The sequence below is a fragment of the Myotis davidii genome, unplaced genomic scaffold (genome assembly GCF_000327345.1).
Source record: "Myotis davidii unplaced genomic scaffold, ASM32734v1 scaffold363, whole genome shotgun sequence".
In the NCBI taxonomy this organism is placed as follows: domain Eukaryota; kingdom Metazoa; phylum Chordata; class Mammalia; order Chiroptera; family Vespertilionidae; genus Myotis; species Myotis davidii.
Window position 1 is genome coordinate 2,894,947 of NW_006294069.1, and position 17,321 is coordinate 2,912,267.

The 17,321-nt window shown below is 58.1% G+C and overlaps 1 protein-coding gene and 1 long non-coding RNA gene across 8 annotated transcripts in view; one reads left to right on the forward strand and one right to left on the reverse strand.

Moving 5' to 3' along the window:
- Positions 1 to 16,880, forward strand: part of RPH3AL (rabphilin 3A-like (without C2 domains)) — a 103,321-nt gene extending 86,441 nt beyond the window's left edge. For 5 of the 7 annotated variants that reach the window (XM_015566770.1, XM_015566774.1, XM_015566772.1 and 2 more), the window contains 3 exons: positions 12,692 to 12,805; positions 14,400 to 14,546; positions 15,762 to 15,885. In XM_015566770.1, the coding sequence (XP_015422256.1) occupies positions 12,692 to 12,805; positions 14,400 to 14,546; positions 15,762 to 15,796 (296 nt within the window). In that variant the 3' untranslated portion in view covers positions 15,797 to 15,885. Of the gene's footprint in view, positions 1 to 12,691; positions 12,806 to 14,399; positions 14,547 to 15,761 lie in introns of all 7 variants that reach the window. The other 2 variants (XM_015566776.1, XM_015566775.1) reach the window with 2 other exon arrangements.
- Positions 5,467 to 12,682, reverse strand: LOC107183809. Its single transcript, XR_001514608.1, has 2 exons — positions 11,899 to 12,682; positions 5,467 to 6,487 (listed from the first exon to the last, which is right to left on the reverse strand). It is a non-coding gene; the product is annotated as an uncharacterized LOC107183809 (long non-coding RNA).
- Positions 16,881 to 17,321: the final 441 nt, after the last annotated feature.

Sequence of the window (17,321 nt, forward strand, 5' to 3'; positions counted from 1 at the left end):
TGACGCTCAGAACAGCCCCGGGGGCAGCTGCAGACGGCAAAATTGACTCTTCATGATGGATGAGGAGGGGGAAGTCTGCCCAAGGTCACGCAGGCTGCGGCCAACAGGGCCTGGCACCGGGCTCCTGAGTCCTGGCCCGCACGCCTCCCTCCGAGAGCAGCGCGGAGCAGAGCGGCTGCCCACATCGCCCCACTTGCTGGCGGGCTGCTTTCGGGCCTGGTGGGAGGGCTCTGGTTGCCAGGAACAGCCGCCGAGGCCAGCTCTGCCAGGCTGCTGAGGAAGGTGTCCCCGAAGCGGGGACAGAGACAAAGGCTTGCAAGGCCGATGGGGACAGGAGGATGGCAGCAGCGTCTCCTGCTTCTCGGGGAGCTCTTGGATCAGCTCCATTCCCCACCTCTGCCTGCTCAGCAGCTTGTGCTCAGCAAGTCTGCCTGCCCTTCCGCCTCCGCACCTGCCCCACGCTCAGGACCCCGCTGGGGAGGGGAGCAGGTTGGCCTGGCTCATTTCTGCTTATGCTGCCTTTTCCTGCATCCAGCCTGTATCCTGTCAGACATAATAGATGGTGTGGCCAGTGAGGGCTGCTTCCCCCAAAAGCAGAGCGGGGACCGAGCAGGGGAAACTCGGTGTGCTCGATAGCCAGGCAGCCACAGAATTGGGTGCTTTGTGGCTGACAGGGTAGTGAGCTCCCTGTCACTGGGAGCGTTCAAGCAGAGGCCGGATATAGTGGGTTGAGAAACTCGCTATGGGCTTATGAGTGTGTGTCCAGAGTCAGACCCCCATATTGCAACCAGGGCTTGGGGGATGGAGATACAGCCTCTGGCCCAAGATGGAGAAAGCCACATGGCCCGCGAAAGCCTTGAACCCAGGGCCTCTGACTCCGTCGCACAGAGCTGCAGCCGACAGGGCTAATGAGCAGTTCCGTGGCAGCCGTTTTTTCCATCGCACGCATATGCTGTTTCCTGACTTCTTAACGCAGCGTGCTATTTATACCAGTAGATCCATTCATTCTTAATGAGCCACAGTTGTGGATTGTAAAATGTTTTATTTTCAGGATTGCTCACTGCCCAGAGCCAGCTGTTGCTATGCCACTTTCCTCCTTTCTCCGTTCCTGAGAAGTTAGCATTTCCGAAGCTCCTCAGAGCACTCAGCTGCCCGCCCCCCACTCAGCCCCAGTATCTCCCCAGCAGGCTCTGGACTTGCCATTTCTGTCACGTCCGCCTGGACATGAGGCATGAACTTCCTGCAGCCTTAGGAGCAGCAGGGAGTGTGTATGTGTGCGGGGGGGCAGGCTGGCCGAGGCTTGGAGGAGGAGACAGAGCGGAGCAGGAGGGCTTCCAGGCTGGGAGGTGGGATTCCACCTGCCGGGAGGGTTGGACCGTTGCCGCTGTGACAGGTCGAAAACCGGTGGAGCAGTGATTCGATCTGGCTCGTTGCTTTAAATTCATTGACAACTTTTTTAAATGTGGAGAATTCCCCTTTGAAAGAATATGGAGTAGCCCAGCCGGCGTGGCTCAGTGGTTGAGCATCAACCTATGAACCAGGAGGTCACGGTTCGATTCTGGTCAAGGCCACATGCCTGGGTTTCGGGCTCAATCCCCAGTGTGGGGCGTGCAGGAGGCAGCTGATCAATGATTCTCTCTCATCATTGATGTTTCTCTCTCTCTCTTCCTCTCTGAAATCAATAAAAATGGGGTTTTATTAATTTAAAAAAATAAAAGAATATGGAGTATTTCTGGCTGCTTTTTGGAAGTCAGAAGGCCTGCCAGAACGGCCCCTCCCTGGAGAAACTGGACAGGCTTAGTCGAAGCTCCCCCATTTCACACAGGGCCTTCGGTCTCTGGCTGCCACAGTCCCCGCCCCTCCCTATACTTTCTGACTCTGGATAATCACCCTTGCGGGGTTACTAAGAAAAAAGCAAAATAGTTCGTGTTTCCACATCCCTAGGAAAAGAGAGAGAATAGAAGTTAGACCCGCAGGGTCACTTGCTGCAAGAAAAGCAGGCCCGCTGCTCTGTGGCAGTGAAGGGTTCTCACATCCGGCCCACTTCACCCCCTGACCACCCCCTAGGACCAGTGGGAGGCAGGGCTGACCATCACATCTCTGTCCCGACTGCCGACCCTGAGCCACACATCCTGCCCATGGTGGCTCTACGCCTTCCGCGCCATCACCATAAGCGCTTCAGCGTCAGGCCTTGCGGAGCTGATGTGTTTTAACGGGGGACATCCGGGCAGGAAAACTTCAGTGTTTTGAGGTCCCTCCTCTCTGGACCTTGGTTTACCCATGAGTAGGATGGGGCTGTGGGGCTGGGACAGCATCTGTTGTCTTGCAGCTCTCGTATCTCACCGTGCCAAAGCCACGGGAGGAAACTCTAGAGGAATTCCTGGCAGGTGGCAAAGCTGCTCCCAGATCATGCACTGAGGCTGCCTCTGCTGCAAAGAGCAGCCCCATTTCACACCGGGCCCGCCCTCCTCTCTCACACATGCACGTGCTGAGCTGCCAGTGAAACCCTATCAAATCCGCCCAACACCCCTCCTCCCCCTCTCTCACCCGCCCCTCCCGCCACACTGTGCCTGTGCTAAGTGTCTGCTAAGTGCCTGTGAAGTCACCGATGCTTCTTTTCAAGTCCTATCCCCGGGATCAGCTCCTGTGCCTCATTATCACCTTCCCTGCCTCCTGTTTTACTGCCTGTGTGGGTTCTAGAATCCTGGGGAGTGGAAGCACCTGAGATTTATATACTAGTATATATTTTTTTACATATAAAGATCATAGAAACCACCAAATACCCACATGGAGACACATTAGCCCGAAAGGACCGTTAGAGGGGGGAGGGAGGGAGGGAGAGTGTCTCGGAGCCTCTGGGGACGGTGCTGTGTGTCCAGACCGGACCCGCCTGGCATGGCGCCTGAGACCACTGACCCTCGGGTGTAGGTCTGCCGCTTGGGTCCAGGAAAGAAATGAACAAAAGGTCATGGTCAGCTTTCTCCGTGGCTCCGCCAGTCGTGTGGGGAACTGAATGCCACCCAGCCCACCAGGGGCAGGAGGAGGGCATGGGATGCCCAGCCCACTGTGGGCCCCGCTGGGGTAAACCCTGACCTTGGTCTTCTCAGTCCTTGGTCTGCCCGTGGAGCTGCCTTCTGCCAGGCCCAGCTGAGGCCTGGGTACCGTTTGCCCCAGTGCTGAGCGGCCAAATCAAAATGGCAACGTTAGCCCTCGCCAGTCTGGCTCAGTGGATAGAGCGTCGGCCCACGGACTGAACGGTAGCGGGTTCGATTCCGGCCAAGGGCGCGTAGTACCTCGCACCTCAGTTACAGACTCGATCCCCAGCCCTGGTTGGGGTATGTACAGAAGGCAACCAATCGATGTGTCCCTCTCCCATTGATGTTTCTCTCTGTGTGTCTCCCCCCATCCCTTCCAGTCTCTTTCTAAAAGAAGGGGGAAAAAATCAATTGAAAAATATCCTCAGGTGAGGATTAACAACAAAATAATAATAATAATAATAAATCAAAACTGCAAATAAAGCAGCTGCCGTGGATCGCATGGTGGCTAGGTGAAGGCTGTGCTGGCGCGGTGCATCTATTTCAGGCAATCCCCTGAAAACCTGTGGGAGGGGGCAGGCTCTTGTCCCATTTTACAAATGGGGAAACTAAGGCATGAAGAGGTCAAACAACTTACACTGTAATCTTGGCGTGGACAGAGAGAAACCTGCAGCATTCCGGAACTCGGCCCTTCCCCGACACCCCCGGGGAGGCCGGGCCCCTCCTGTGTGGCCATGTTTAGGAGAAGCCCATGCAGGCCATTGTCGTGGCCTCCGGAGCCCGTGGGGAAGCCAAGTACCAGCCCAGTGCTGGTGGGAGTGAGGAGCGGGGCCACCCCAGACCACTGGGCTTTAGGAAGCTGCCTTCGCCCCGCCCGCCCCCAGCAGCCCTCCTGCCTGTCTGGGCTGCGTGGGAATTCGTTTCCCAAGAGCAGCAGAAGGCCCTCATTAGCCACACCAGAGGTCAGGGGCATGGCTGTCACTTGGAATTTGTCCAAACCTGATGACAGCCTCGGCCGATGGGTTGATTCCAGCTGCAAAGTGAGGTCTGGGGGCGCCTTGCCCCTGGTCTGAGCGGAAATAGGAAGGCAGGGCCCAGCGCCCCCCACCCCCTCCCCAGTCGGCCTCTGGCTTCGTTCAGCTCCGGCGTGCCAGGCCGGTGCGGGGCTGCGCCTTGGGCAGTAGGGCACACCCTCCCCAGCTGCTCCCCTGTCTCACCAAGTGAACCTACAACTTAATTCCGCCCACTCTGCATTCTCAGCCTTTGGAGACCTGGGTGAAGTGAATAAACCTGGACCCGCCTGCCCTGTCTGTCTGACTCCAATAAAGCCTTAGGAGATAGCGGTGCTCGCCCCACTCAGCTCAGCCACTGCCTCCGGGGCCTCCTGTCAATCACAGGGCGCAGGCGCTCCGATGGGGCCAAGCTGATCTCCCACCACTGTCCAGGAGCCGCAGCAGAGGCTGGGAGGGTCTCTGTGCCCGCTGACCTCCCGACAGGAGGGAGGGGCCAGGCCTCCTCTGCCTTGGTGGCCCCTGGGTCCAGGCAAGCCCCCGGCTGCCCATTCCCACACCCACAGGCCTGGGCAGGGGCTGGCATTCCACCCCAGGAGGGAACCTGAGGGACAAACCCAGAGGCCAAGAAAGCCAGAGCTTGAAGGCATATGACTGAGAGGCCCGGGGGGAGCAAGACAGACACACAGACAGAGGCAGAGAGATGAGGCTGCAGAGGGAGAGAAACTGACAGAAACAGAGAAAGAGGAACCCAGAGACAACCGGTCCATGTTTCAGAACTCATGGAGACACCCAGACACACCAGAGGGAAAATAAGACAAGAGATGCAAAGGCAGCTTTAAAAAAAGAAAAGAAAAGAAAAAAGAAACATTGGCAAGAGAAGCGCAAAGAGACAAACGAAAAGACAAAGACACGGGGACAGAAAGAAGGAGAGAGAGAGCTGAAGTAGAGGAAGTAACGAAGACACAGTGTGCATCCCAGCAAAGGGGTCGACAGGAGGTCTGCACTTGCTGGCTTTCATCTCTGCCTAAGTCGGAAGCAGTAATCTGCCAGAGAGAAACAGGGCAGAGCACACCTAACCCAGACCAGCCCTTCATCCCTGATGTGCCTTAGCCTAGAGCCTTTCTCTCGAGCCAGCAGGGCTGTCCTGGCCCCAGCGAAGCCCACCTCTGGCTTTTGCTTTTCCCGTTCTCCGTCAGAGATGCCGGGCCCACACCGGCGCCAGCATTTCTACCTATAAATCAAGCTCATCCTTAAATCCCACCTCTTCCAGGAAGCCCTCCCTGACTCCGCCCCTCCCTGAACCCTCGCTGGCTCTCCTTCAGAGTACGATGTTCTCTCTGAAAGGAGCTATTCTTATCTCGCGTCCATCCATCTCTGGTTCTGCCTGGAGCACCTCAAGCAAGGACAGGACCACGGGATTCTGGTGCTGGCGACCACATCTCTATTGATCTGAGGATTTGTCTTCATTATCCGGTGCCTCCTGTCTGGGAGCCCAAAGGAGGGAGGTAATTAAAATCAATGGTGACTGGATAAACAAGCACAGAAAACCCTCCACTCTCCAGCTCTTAATTCCCAGCCTGGGCCGGGCTGACCCTGCAGCTGTCCCCTCTGACCGCCTGGGCGGGGGACCAAGAAAGGAGGGTTCCCCGTGACCCTCCCCACCTCACAGAGAAAGCAGTGAGGCTCAGGGTGGTCAGGCAGGGAGGGAGGCCTCAGCCTCTCTGGCCATCACCGGGCCCATCCCAACAGGGACAGGATCCCTGGCTTTGGGGCCACCTTTCTCCTAGTCCAGGCCCTGACTCCGTCTCCAGGGCCCTGAGGAAGTTTCCAGAACAAAGGAAGAGCCTGCTCCTCTGGCAGGGCCTCAGCTTGGGTTTAGAAGCAGAACAGGCGCTCTGTGCACAGTGCTCCCCCCGCCCCCCAGGGCCCACTCATCCCGTGTCCATGGCAACTGGCCTCAGACAGCCCCTCCCCCCTGAGCCGTCCCTGGCTCAGGCTGAGGCCATGAGCTGCCTGCTCGTCCCATTGGCGTGTCCTTCAGAGGGAGGCTGGCGGAGGCGCCTGCTTGGGGGACAGGCCAGCCCTTCTGGAGACCGAGCTGGCTCGCTACCACCGCGCTGACCGCCATCCGGTCCTCCTGTCTGCGCAGGGCCATCCCTTCCTGGGGAGGGTTCTTCAGAGAGCGGTCAGCGAGTTGGCACTGAGTGCCTGATGGTCCTGGGCCCAGCGCCGGGGGCTGCGGAAGGAGCCAGATGCGCCTTAAGGTGTGGCCGCACCCTCGAGTAGTTCCAGGAACAGGTGGGGAAGTCGAGGCAGGCACTTGTAGGAAAAGAAGTTCAATGCCAGGTGGTGTCCTTGGGAGCGCAGATGAGGCCGTCTCCCCCGTTACTCCCCGGGGCTGGAGAGACTTTTCAGTCGAGGCACAATTCGGACGGGTCCCTGGAGGGTGAATTGGATTCAGATTTTTAAAATACTTACAGGCTTCCCCTGAGCGGGTGGCTCAGTTCGTGGGCGCGTCATCCCATACACCACAAAGGTTGCAGGTTGGATTCCTGATCGGGGCACATAGCTAAGTTGTAGGTTCGATCCCCGGTCGGGGCACATATGGGAGGCAACCTATCCATGTTTCTCTCTCTCCCTTCCTCTCTCTCTAAAATCAGTAAAATCATATCCTCGGGTGAGGATTAAAATATATATAAAATTATAGGCTGGTGTAGCTTTTTAAAGATGCATTGCCCTCTGTCCTCCTTGCTCTTACTTTATTGGTAGTTATTATTGTCTCCATTTTTCAGGTGAGACGATTGAGGTTCAAAGAGATGAAAGTATTTGCCCAGGAGCGTCTGGGGCAGAGCCAGAATTGAACCTTCGATGTTGAGGCCCCTGCCTCTGACGGGGGAAAAGGCCCAGAGAGAAACCCTGGGCAAAGGGCATGTAGGGGGGACAGAGAATGAGCCGGCCTGCCTGGAGGGGAGGACTCTGGAGGGAGCAGGGCCGTTTGGTGCGGCTGGACCGCGGGTGCCCTGCATACTAGCTGCGGAGGAAAGAGCAGGGTTCCAGCTAGAGAGGGAGGCCTGGGTTCAAGTCCCAGCTTGGCCTCCAAATGGCCTTTGAAGGCATCTGGTGCCCTCAGCGTCCTGCAAGGCACAACTTGGGGAGATAAGCTCCCCTGGAAAAAGTGAGTCCACCCTGTGAGGTTGGCCTGGGCTCCGGACACAGTGACCCCAGAGGCAAGTCGTGCATGGGGAGGCGCGGATTATGAGCTCAGGATGACCCTCAGGTAAAATAGCTCCCGTTTAGCAAGCACCTACTATGTGCCAGATGGTGCCCGTGTGCCCTCTTTTAATGCTCACAGCACAGAAAGGAACCCATCCTCCCCCGTTTCATGATGGACCTGCTGCCCACAGAAAGGTGAGGAAACTGGCCCCAAATTACCCAGCCGGGAAGTAGCAGAGCCAGGACATAACTTGGGGCTGACTCAGAGCCGGTGCCTCTTCACCACCCCACACTTCCCTTTTGCTGCCACCAAATGGAGCCCCAGACTTGCCAGGCATCTGGGGAGGATTCAGGCTGCAGGCCCGGCCTTCCCTGGTCTCTGTGGAGACAGCTCTGGGACCTTCTCTGCAGCCATGTCAGCCTGAGGGGGAGGGGGGATGGCTAATTGGGGGTGTCTGTGCATTCCCCGGGGCCTTATTATCTTTCCTATACAATAAAAAAAAAGTGTTGTTTTTAGTATGCAAAATTTTCCACCATCTGCTTTGCCTTGGCAGAATGTTTGCTGAAAATATCTCTCTTCCTCTCTAATTCCCATAATTTCTGGGGCTCTGGGAGCCTCCGAGCCGAGCAGCTCGCAAGTGCCTCCCGAGCTCACAGGCTGCCGGCTGTCCTTGTGCCAGGCAGGCGGGTGTCGTGTGGCCCAGACGTCGCGTCTCCCCCACTCTCACCCCGAGAGGGGCTTTGGGGTCTCTCTACTGATGAACAAAACTGACCCGAAGAGGAATCCTAGAATTCAGACCCAGGGTCGCTGTCCGGGTTGGCCTCTTTGTGTGTGTGATGGCACACTGTGAGGTGCCCAGGGTCACAGGGGTGGTGGCAGAGCAGAGCCAGGGAGCAGATCTGCAAATCCCAAGGGAGGCAGAGCCAGGATCCTGCCAGTCCCCTGGACCGGCCCAGGCAAGGCGTCTCCACAGGACCCACTGCAGCTGCCACACCTGTCTTTTCAGGCAGTCTGGAAAGACTTTCCAAAAAGGAGGACTTCCCTCCCCCCCACCCCCACCTTCATGTGCCAAAACTCTGAGTTTCCATGGCGATAGTCAAATTGCAAATCCATCCAAGAGTGGGGGTGGGGGAGGGGGAAGCTGGCCTATCCCCAGAGAAGTGGGCACGGCTGGTGCTGGTTTTCATCCTCAGCAGCAGACAGCCCTTCCAAGGCATGATGGGAAAATCTCGGGGGTGTCAGGTCCCCCAGCAAGTGGTCCAGGGGCTCAGCCTTCGCCGGAGGGGAAGGCCCTCCGTCCTACCTGCCTCATGGCAAAGCCCAGGGGAATCCATTTGGCGATGCCTCCTGGGGAAGCTCTCGGGGCTGTCTTCCTGGTGCTTTCCCGTCTCCAGTCTGAAAAGTCAGGCGTGGGCAGAATACAAGCATTCATCACCCAGCCATCCCAGACTCAACCTTTGGGGAACTGGAGAGGGAGGGGGATCAGCCTGCAGACACACAGAGTGTTTTGTTGAGGATGGAAGAGCAAGGGCCAAAAGATTTATGAGCCCAAACGCTTTGTTAATAGACCTGGAAGATTTACGATAGCAGCTGCTGTGCGGGGAGAATGGTAGTGACGGCCATCGAATGGCAAATGAGCCAAGGTTGGGGTTTCACAAAGGCCTCCACGCTGAGCCTGGCTCGGCTCGAAATCCCAGACAATGAGCAAGGATGCGTGAGCCAAGGGGGGTGCATCCGAAGGGAATGGGTCTCGTCAGCTGGCTGCTTCTCTGCTCTATGATGCCTTTGTGAACTCATTGTCATCCGGGGCCCTCCGTCCGCCCCTTCCATGCCCGCAGCCCTTTGGGGTCCGTAAAAGGAGACAAAGAACAAGCCGACTGACTGTAACTTGAGGAGGTCTTATTTTTTCGAAGCCTTGTGTACCCGAGCCCACCGCCGGGGCTGGTGCTGTGGACAGGACACACCCCTCACAACCAAACTGCTCTCCCTCCGCAGCCCAGCACAGACTTCCTGCAATTTAAACCCACGCCCATTCCCAGTCCAGTGCCGTGACCAGGTGCACAGAGGACAGGAGGGGAGGGAGGGGAAGCGATGAGATCCGTGAGCTTGCCACTGTAACCCGGGTCTGGGACAGCCTCTCCCGTGGTCTCCTTCCAGTTCTTGGTGTTTTGTGCTTTTTGGCGTCTGCCCTTTAGCGCCAGAGGATCCTGGCATTATTTTAACACCATGGAGCCCCGTGTCCCCCTGCCCCGGGCTTGTGAAGGTCCTGCGTGTCTAGCGCGGAAGAGATGGCGCGCCCCGAGTCAGAAAGGGTGACCAGATGGTCCGTAAGCCTCTCGGTCGGGGGGAGCCTGTAGATACTTTAAAAATCTGAATCCAGCCCTTTGCCCAGGGTTTCTCTCTAGGCCTTTTTCCCTCAGAGGCCGGGGCCTCAAGGTCAGGGAACCCACGGGTTGGTGTTTAGTCAGTGAGTGAGTTCAAGATCCTTAAATGCCTACAGAACCAGCACCAGTGACGCCCGGTCTCAGCGGAATCGCGACCAAAGAAACCCAGTCCAGGACTGAAAAGCAATTGCAAAGTAAGAGAGGCCTCTCCTTGCTTTTCTCAAATACTATGGGCGGGGCATAGGGACCACCGCCCCTCCCAGTCCCTGTCTCCTCTTGAGTCTACATCACAAAAGCCCAAGATGCCTTCCTTGAGGGCGGGGATTGGAGGTGGGGGGGTGGGGGGGAAAACAGGCAGAAAAGGCAGAATCCTTGAGCAGACAGAGAAGGACCCGCTGGGACACTCAGGTTAGCATCACTCTTGCCCCACCCACCTGGATCCGGCTCTGCCCAGGAGGAAGCACACCAGCCTGCTTCGGGGTGTCATTTGGCCCCGGCCCGCACGGAGCCCCGGTTCTGCTGGGGAAACACCTGCGTAGACTTGTACAGCAGAAAGTGGTTGGTGCCGTTGTAGCAGAATGCACAGGCGTTCGGCCAGCTGGGCGCAGGGGATGGGCAGGGCATTCTGGGCCAAGGGAAGCGGCTAACTGGCAGTTTGGCAAGAGCTCCAAGCCGTGGGGCTGGAGGAGCCTGGGGTAGGAGAGCAGGTTGTATGGGATGAGGTTGGACAAGTGGACAAAGGTCAGGTGCTTGGGCTTGGGCCTGTAGATTATGAGGAGCCTTTGAAGAGGGTAACTAGCACTTGTGTGTCAGCTGGAGCATCCCCGGCTGTGCAGGGGGGCAGGGGGCGGGAGGAGGGGCCTGCAGTGGGGCCAGGTGGGAGGTTATCACAGGAATCCAGGCTGGAGACGATGAGGCTTTGAGCTCAGCATTGATTTGAGGACCATTTAGGAGGTGAAACGGTCAGGACGTGGGGATAAGGGAGAAAGAAGAGCTGATTGGTCATCAGAGCGTCACAAAGCACCTACTGTGTGCCAGCCCCTCTGCTATGGAAGCACAAGGTTGAGACTCTTAGGGCTGAAATCGTCAGTCAGCTCCAACTCTCTGGTTGCTTGGTGTGTGACCTGTGCCTCCGTTAGCTGGCAGGTGGCACAGGCTGAAGGCATGAAGGCTTTCCAGAAAGCTCTAGATCAGTGGTTCTCAACCTGTGGGTCGCGACCCCTTTGGGGGGTCGAATGACCCTTTCACAGGGGTCGCCTAAGACCATGGGAAAACACATATAGCACATCAGATAGTTACATTACAATTCATAACAGTAGCAAAATTACAGTTATGAAGTAGCAACGAAAATAATTTTATGGTTGGGGGGTCACCACAACATGAGGAACTGTATTAAAGGGTCGCAGCATTAGGAAGGTTGAGAACCACTGCCCTAGACCCAGGTGGCAGCTACGCGGCACAGGTCCTGTGGACCTTCCTTGCCCACCGTGGATCTCCCTGCGGGCTCTCCTCTCCTTCCTGCTGGGGGTTCATGCAGCCCCAGGCTTCTCCTCTGCAGCGCTCCCGAAGGGGCCCGGCCGGTCTGATGAAACCGCTTAGCTATCCTTGGCGTACATCAATTTTGTTTCCAATCTCATCTCCCACCAAATGGGTCCCTATGGCACAGGGCTGTTTGGCAGGTTGACTGAGATAATGCTCGCTAGGTACCTAGCTCAGTGCCTGGCAGAAGGAGCTCAACCCCTCCTAACCTCCCCCCTCACCAGCATTTTGCGTTCCCTGGATCACTCTTACCCCATCCGCTGAGTTAGTCGCCTCTGAGAGCTGCTGCCCTGTAATCCCAAACCTTTCCTGTACATTTGTACTTGTTATAATTACATCATTTAATGAAACGTTATGTAAATCGATGAAAAGAGTCAGAAAAACACACACACACACAAACAGTTGTCTCATAAAAGCCAGGGCCTTGGGATGTCTGGATAGAAGCCACTTGCTTAAAATAGCGATTGGATTAGATGTGGGCAGGACGACGGCAGCAAACAGGAGAAGGAAACAGGAAAGGAGAGGATTCTGCCCTCATCTGCGATCCCTGGCTCTAAGCTCCGCTCCCATGTGTAGACCCTGAACCTGGGAATCACAGCCAAACACGCGTGCAGTCGAGACAGGAAAGACCCGAAGAAGCACCCAAACTCTACAGCAAAAGATTGACAAATGGATGTACAGTCCTATGCTTAAAATTACAACAGAATGCTCACCATATGAACAGATCCTGTCCGACGACTCCCACCGGTGACGAACCAGCCAAATACAGTCCCGTTCAGTCCAGAAAAGAGGATTTCTGCCGCAGGGGGTGTTCCCTGTGAGGGCTTCCCTCCTCTCCGTCTCCTGGGAGCCCAGCCCATCCGCCCGGCTCCCTCCTGCACCCACAAGACCCCGCGAGAGTTACTGGGTGAACTGGGCTGAGAGCCCAGGCCGGCTGGCTCCCAGTTCCGTTCTTCCAGCGGAATCGGGGTGCTTAGGCGCACAGGCTGTGGGGCCGGACTGCCAGAGCTAAAATCCTGGCTCCTCCGCTTACTGCCCTTGGCAAGTGCCTCAGTTTCCTTGCCTGTAAAATGGGGAGAACGCTATTTTCTGCCTGACAGGGATGTTCTGAAGCTTCAGTGGGTTCGCGTGTGTCAAGTGCCTGGAGTGTTCTGTAAGGGTCAGCGAGGACTGGCATTGCCATGACTACCGAGCATTGCCTCATGGCCAGGGGCGAGGCTCAGGGCGGCTGTGCCTTCACCAGAGGGGACAATTGGCTCCGACCGCGGGGACAGGGTGACATGTGGAGAGGGTTGGGCCCAGGGTGAGCCCTCCTTGACTGGCAGAAAGGAGTGGCCTGCCGTGCCCATCCCCAGGCCATTGTTCCTGTGCCCCAAACACATGGCCAGCCGAGGTTCTGTGCCCTTCGTCCTGGCAGGAGGGAGGCCTGCCCTGGCCCCTCTGCCCAACGTGCCTGCTGGTGGTGGCCAGTCGCGGTGACCTCCTCGCTGGTGTCTGTTCTTCCAGTGGTTTCCAGCGACAGCGACAGCGACTCGGACCTCAGCTCCTCCAGCCTGGAGGACAGACTCCCGCCCCCTGGGCTCGGGGACCCGAAAGGCGGCAGATCCAGGGGGGACTCAGGTGAGTGGGGGACGCGCATGCTGGTTTCTGAAGCTCCAGGGGCGGGTGGCTTTGCTGCTGTCCTGGGCCTCTGCCCACCAGCAGGGTGTCTGCAGGGTCGCTCTGGGTCAGGATGTTCTGAGAAGGGGGCCCGGGCGGGACGGCTAGGAGCCGAAGTCTTGGCACCCCTGAAGAGCAAGGCGGAAAGGAGGCTCAGCTGTAGATTCGGGGGCCGGGAGGCAGCCCCAGTGGCTGCCCTGACCCTCGGCCTGCACACCCGGGCTTCCTCCCCAGCTCCCTGTGAGCATCCCCATGAGATTTTGCCTCGTGAGTGATGAGACCGTGAAAGTCAGCTGCAGCGTTCTCTGGTGTAGCTCAGCTCTGCTGTGGGACCCCAAACGCACACTGTGGCCTCTTGGGCCTCTGTTGCCTAGTAGTTAGCACAAGCGGGCTGGAGCAGGTGGTCTCCGAAGCTCCCTCTGAATTTCACACCTCTGAGCTCTCCTCTGTGACCCGATGTTTGAAAGAGAAGTAGCTGGGGCCTTGCAGCTGGTCAGACAAGGCCTGGGGGCCCATTGTTCCTCTCCGTTAAACACACAAGGGGCCCTCCTGGGAAAAGGACCGGCTTTGTTCACAATCATTCCAGAGGTTAGAACGGGGGTGTCTGAAGACGGTGCCCGAGGCTGGTCTCAGGGCAGAAGGAAGCTTTCTTGTGCCCCACACTGGAACGCAATGCCTCAGCCTGCCGCCCTGGGACAAGGCTGGGGACCTGCCAGGGCAGATGTGGAAGGAATTCCTGCTAGGACCACCATTTGGGTTCCATCAGAGATGCCGAATGCCGGGCACACGGGCTCGTACTTGCACTCCTATGCCCGTGGCAGGCATGACTAGCTGATCATGATACGCTTTCCCACAGAGTCCGATGTGGCCTGAACTCTCCTCAATGCAGTTTTCCGAGTGGTCAGTATCAATAGGTGATATCAATAGGTGAAGATGACGCAAGAGTTGGAAACTAACCCTGGACTAGACAATCTCTTAGGCACCTCGGGCTAAAGATTCTATTTTAGGAAAGCGTAACGGAAGCTTACTGCCTGCCTTGGTTTCCAGGGCAGGGTCTACACGCCCTCCACCTCCCCCCACCAGAGCTCTTGTCCCCCCCTTCACACCAACTCCCAGCTATGACCGGTGGGTCTAGTGGACAGGAAGAGACGGAGTACAATGGCCCAGGCCCAGCTCGGCTCCCTTGGCCGGGCGAGGACCCACAGGCATATCTGAGGATCCTTGAGTTAGGAAAGGCAGCAATGAGTACCCACTGAGTTCGCTGAAATGTAAACCTCCCCCACCCACACCTCATTCCTCCTGGTTGTCGACTCTCGTGTTGGTTCCTCTGGGCAACCACCTGCAGACCCACTCGGTGGCCTTTGTATGTGGTGGACCCATCAGCAGTGGCCACGGGGTTGGGTCGCGCTAGAACGTGGCAGCCCTGCGGGGTAAGGGGCTCTGGGCGCAGGCCCCTGGACGCCCATCTCAGATCCATATGGGAAGCTGCCCATCAGCTCATTGCAGCCGAGGGCCCAGCACTGAGCTACTTACGCTCACACGTGGTCTCTTGCAGGTGGCAGCGTGGAGTCCCCCAAGATGGAGCTCACCCACCCACCCAGCCACCTGTCGGGGAGCCAGAGCAGCCTGGCCAGCGAGGCCGGGACCGGCTCTGCAGACCCACAGAAGGGCACCCCACCCTGGCCGGACCCAAAGGGCTCCAGTGAGTACACAGCCACCTCTTCTACCCCCCACTACCTCCTTCTCCCCCTCCCTCAGGGCCCTCCTCTCCTACTCAGTCCCCCAAAACTGGAAAGGGGTCGATGAGGTTTTCAATTCTGTGTGTTTACTGAGCTCTGAGCAGGCACTGCAGGAACCGGGGTGCCAGGCCCCACCCTGCCTGCAATGAACAGAGAGGAACTCCAAATTAATAATGGTACCACCCCCCTATCCATCATCAGTGATGCTAACAACGGTTATGACATCCTCAGCTTTATAAAACGTGTAATCTTTCATTTCCCCATCCCCATGACAGTCGCCGGAACTCCCGTTTCAAGAGCACCTACTATGCTCCAGGCAACCCAGTCCTCACCAAGCCCCATAGTGTGCCCAGTCTGGACTGGGGGTGGTGGGGGACAGTCCTTGACCTCTGCTTCCCAAGACGCTGCAGGGCAGGGCACGCGAGAGAGGTGGCAGCTGGGCAGGCCTGAGGGTCAGGGGGCCTCGGTGGGCATGGCCATGAAGTGGGCCCTCTCCGCGCCCTCTGGCCTCCTGAAACCCTCGACAGGGGCCGTTTGGAATCAAGCCTGGGTTCTCGTCCCGGCCCTGCCACGTGACCTGGGGCAAACGGCCAGGCTGAGCCGCATGAGCTGCATTTTTATAGATCAAAAATGGCCGATGTTGGCAGTTCGGTACGACTCAACCTAATGTCGGATCTCTGTGCCCAGTGCCATGTCCCTAGAGTGGGGACCGCGTCAGGTCCCTCATAGGGTTGGGGGAGGGTGAAAGGCAGGGTCCGCGTGGAGTGTGCGCCTGAGCAGCTCTCAGGAAATGCCCAGTGATAGTGGGGAGGCTGTGCGGCCAGTGCATAGGGTGTTCCAGGGCCTGAGGCACTTGGAAAGGGTCGGCCTGGAGGAAGGTTTGTGTTCCCGTGTCTGCTTGCTCCTCTGGCATCGAAGGTCGCTGTGTCGGTCACCTGGGTTGCGATGGACACACTGAAGCGTGCGGGAAGTAGATGGCTGGCCTGCGAGGACGCAGCAGAGCGGAGCCGAGCTCTGCCCAGGGCGCCAGCCCCCAAGTGGGCTAGTTCACACAAGGGGGGGCCCGGGGCTACTCCAGCACCTGCGTCCCCTCCATTTCTTCCCCAAGGGTCAGGCTGTCCCAGGGAGGTGCCCTGCCTCTGCTCAGCATATAGTGGCCTTTTTTCTCTCCCCCAAAGGCAAAAGGCACACCCGGGCGAGTCCCCGCTGCTGATGTGGCCGAGGAGCCCTCCGCCTGCCCTGGGCAGAGGCCTGCGGGGCGCACGGGGCAGGCTTTCCAGTGGGAAGAGTGAGAGAGAGCGCGCACCCACATGCTGGAGCCAGACCTGCCGGCTCCTTCCTGACCAGCCCCGGAGGCCGCACATCCCCTGTCCAGCGTGACCTCTGACTCATCAGACCAGTGTTTGGGGGCTGAGTCTGCTTCTCCCACTCAGTGCCTTTCTGCCCCTTTCTTCCGGGAGCCCTCACACACACCCCTCCCCCGCCCCCAGCCATGTCACTCAGCTGTGACCTTTATTTATTGTCCTCCCTCGGCCCCCCCACTCCTACACCCCCCCCCGTGTTTATTTCAAGTTGGCTCTCCCCTTGGGTTGGGCTGGATGGGCCGTCACCCCCTGGTGGGGCCCCCACGTGCACTGCAGTTTCAGGGGCACCAGGCTGGCTCCTCCACGTTGTATTCATGGGAGAAGCCCAGCCCTGAGCGTTACCCTCCAAAGCTGAGCTTGGCCCCGAGACCAGCCCTGGAGTCCAGAGCAGGAGGGATGAGAGAGTCCCCACCCTTTCCCTCTGCTGGGGCCCGGGAGGTGGGAGCTGGGACCTGGCTCTGTGGATTCCTGGAACCCCTCCTCGGCCCCCCTGGTGTTCCCAGCCTCTCCCCGCACCCCCCTGGAGCTGAGAAGGGCTCTGGGGGAGACTGAGATGTCGCTCACTGAAGAGCTGCCTTCAGCCTCTGCAGCTGGGCCTCAGCTCCCCGAAGCCATTAATTCACGTCTCTTCAGTCGGTTCGGTTTGGTGTGAAAAATACTTAATTCAAAGCACGGGCAAATGCTTCTGGAAAACCCTTCCCCGAAGAGAGAGAGAACGTGTGTTTGTGTGCGTGGGTGTTGTCTGTACCCTCCCATCCTTCCTCTCCCCGCCCCCGCCACGGCCTCCGCCCTCGAAGGGCCCGCTCCCCAGGCCCTCAGGCCCCCACCATTAGCTTCTTTGCCACGGCTACTGGCAGATGGTAAAAGAACTCACTGTGTCCCTGTGACTAGCTATGCTTCAGAATACAAATAAAGGTTAGGGTTTGCATTGAGCCTGTGTGTTGATCACGACCACAATCGCGTGTGCTTCTGAGATGCGTGTCGCTTGTATCCGCCAGCTTTCACTGCTCCCCAAGATGTCCACACAAGAAAGCCAGCCGAGACCAAGCCCGTTTGCTCTGCAGAGCCCCCCGCCCCCGCCCCCCCGAATGCTTTGAGCTTGGAGGGACCAGGAATCCCGCAGGTGGAAGCTCGGGTGGGTGTGAAAACAGCACTGCATGGAAGACACGGTTAGATCCCTGAGTGCCTTCTCCCAGCCACATGGCCTGTGCCTGCCCCGCCATCCCCTGGCCCTCGGAGAAGACAGGTCACTGCCGGCCACGGTGGACCCCAAGCCAAAGGCTGTGATGAACGGGGAGACCCTCAGCCCTTCCCCTGCTCACACCCTCCACCCTCTGCCAAGGCAGGACGTGGCTAAAGGTCTCTCTGGGAAAC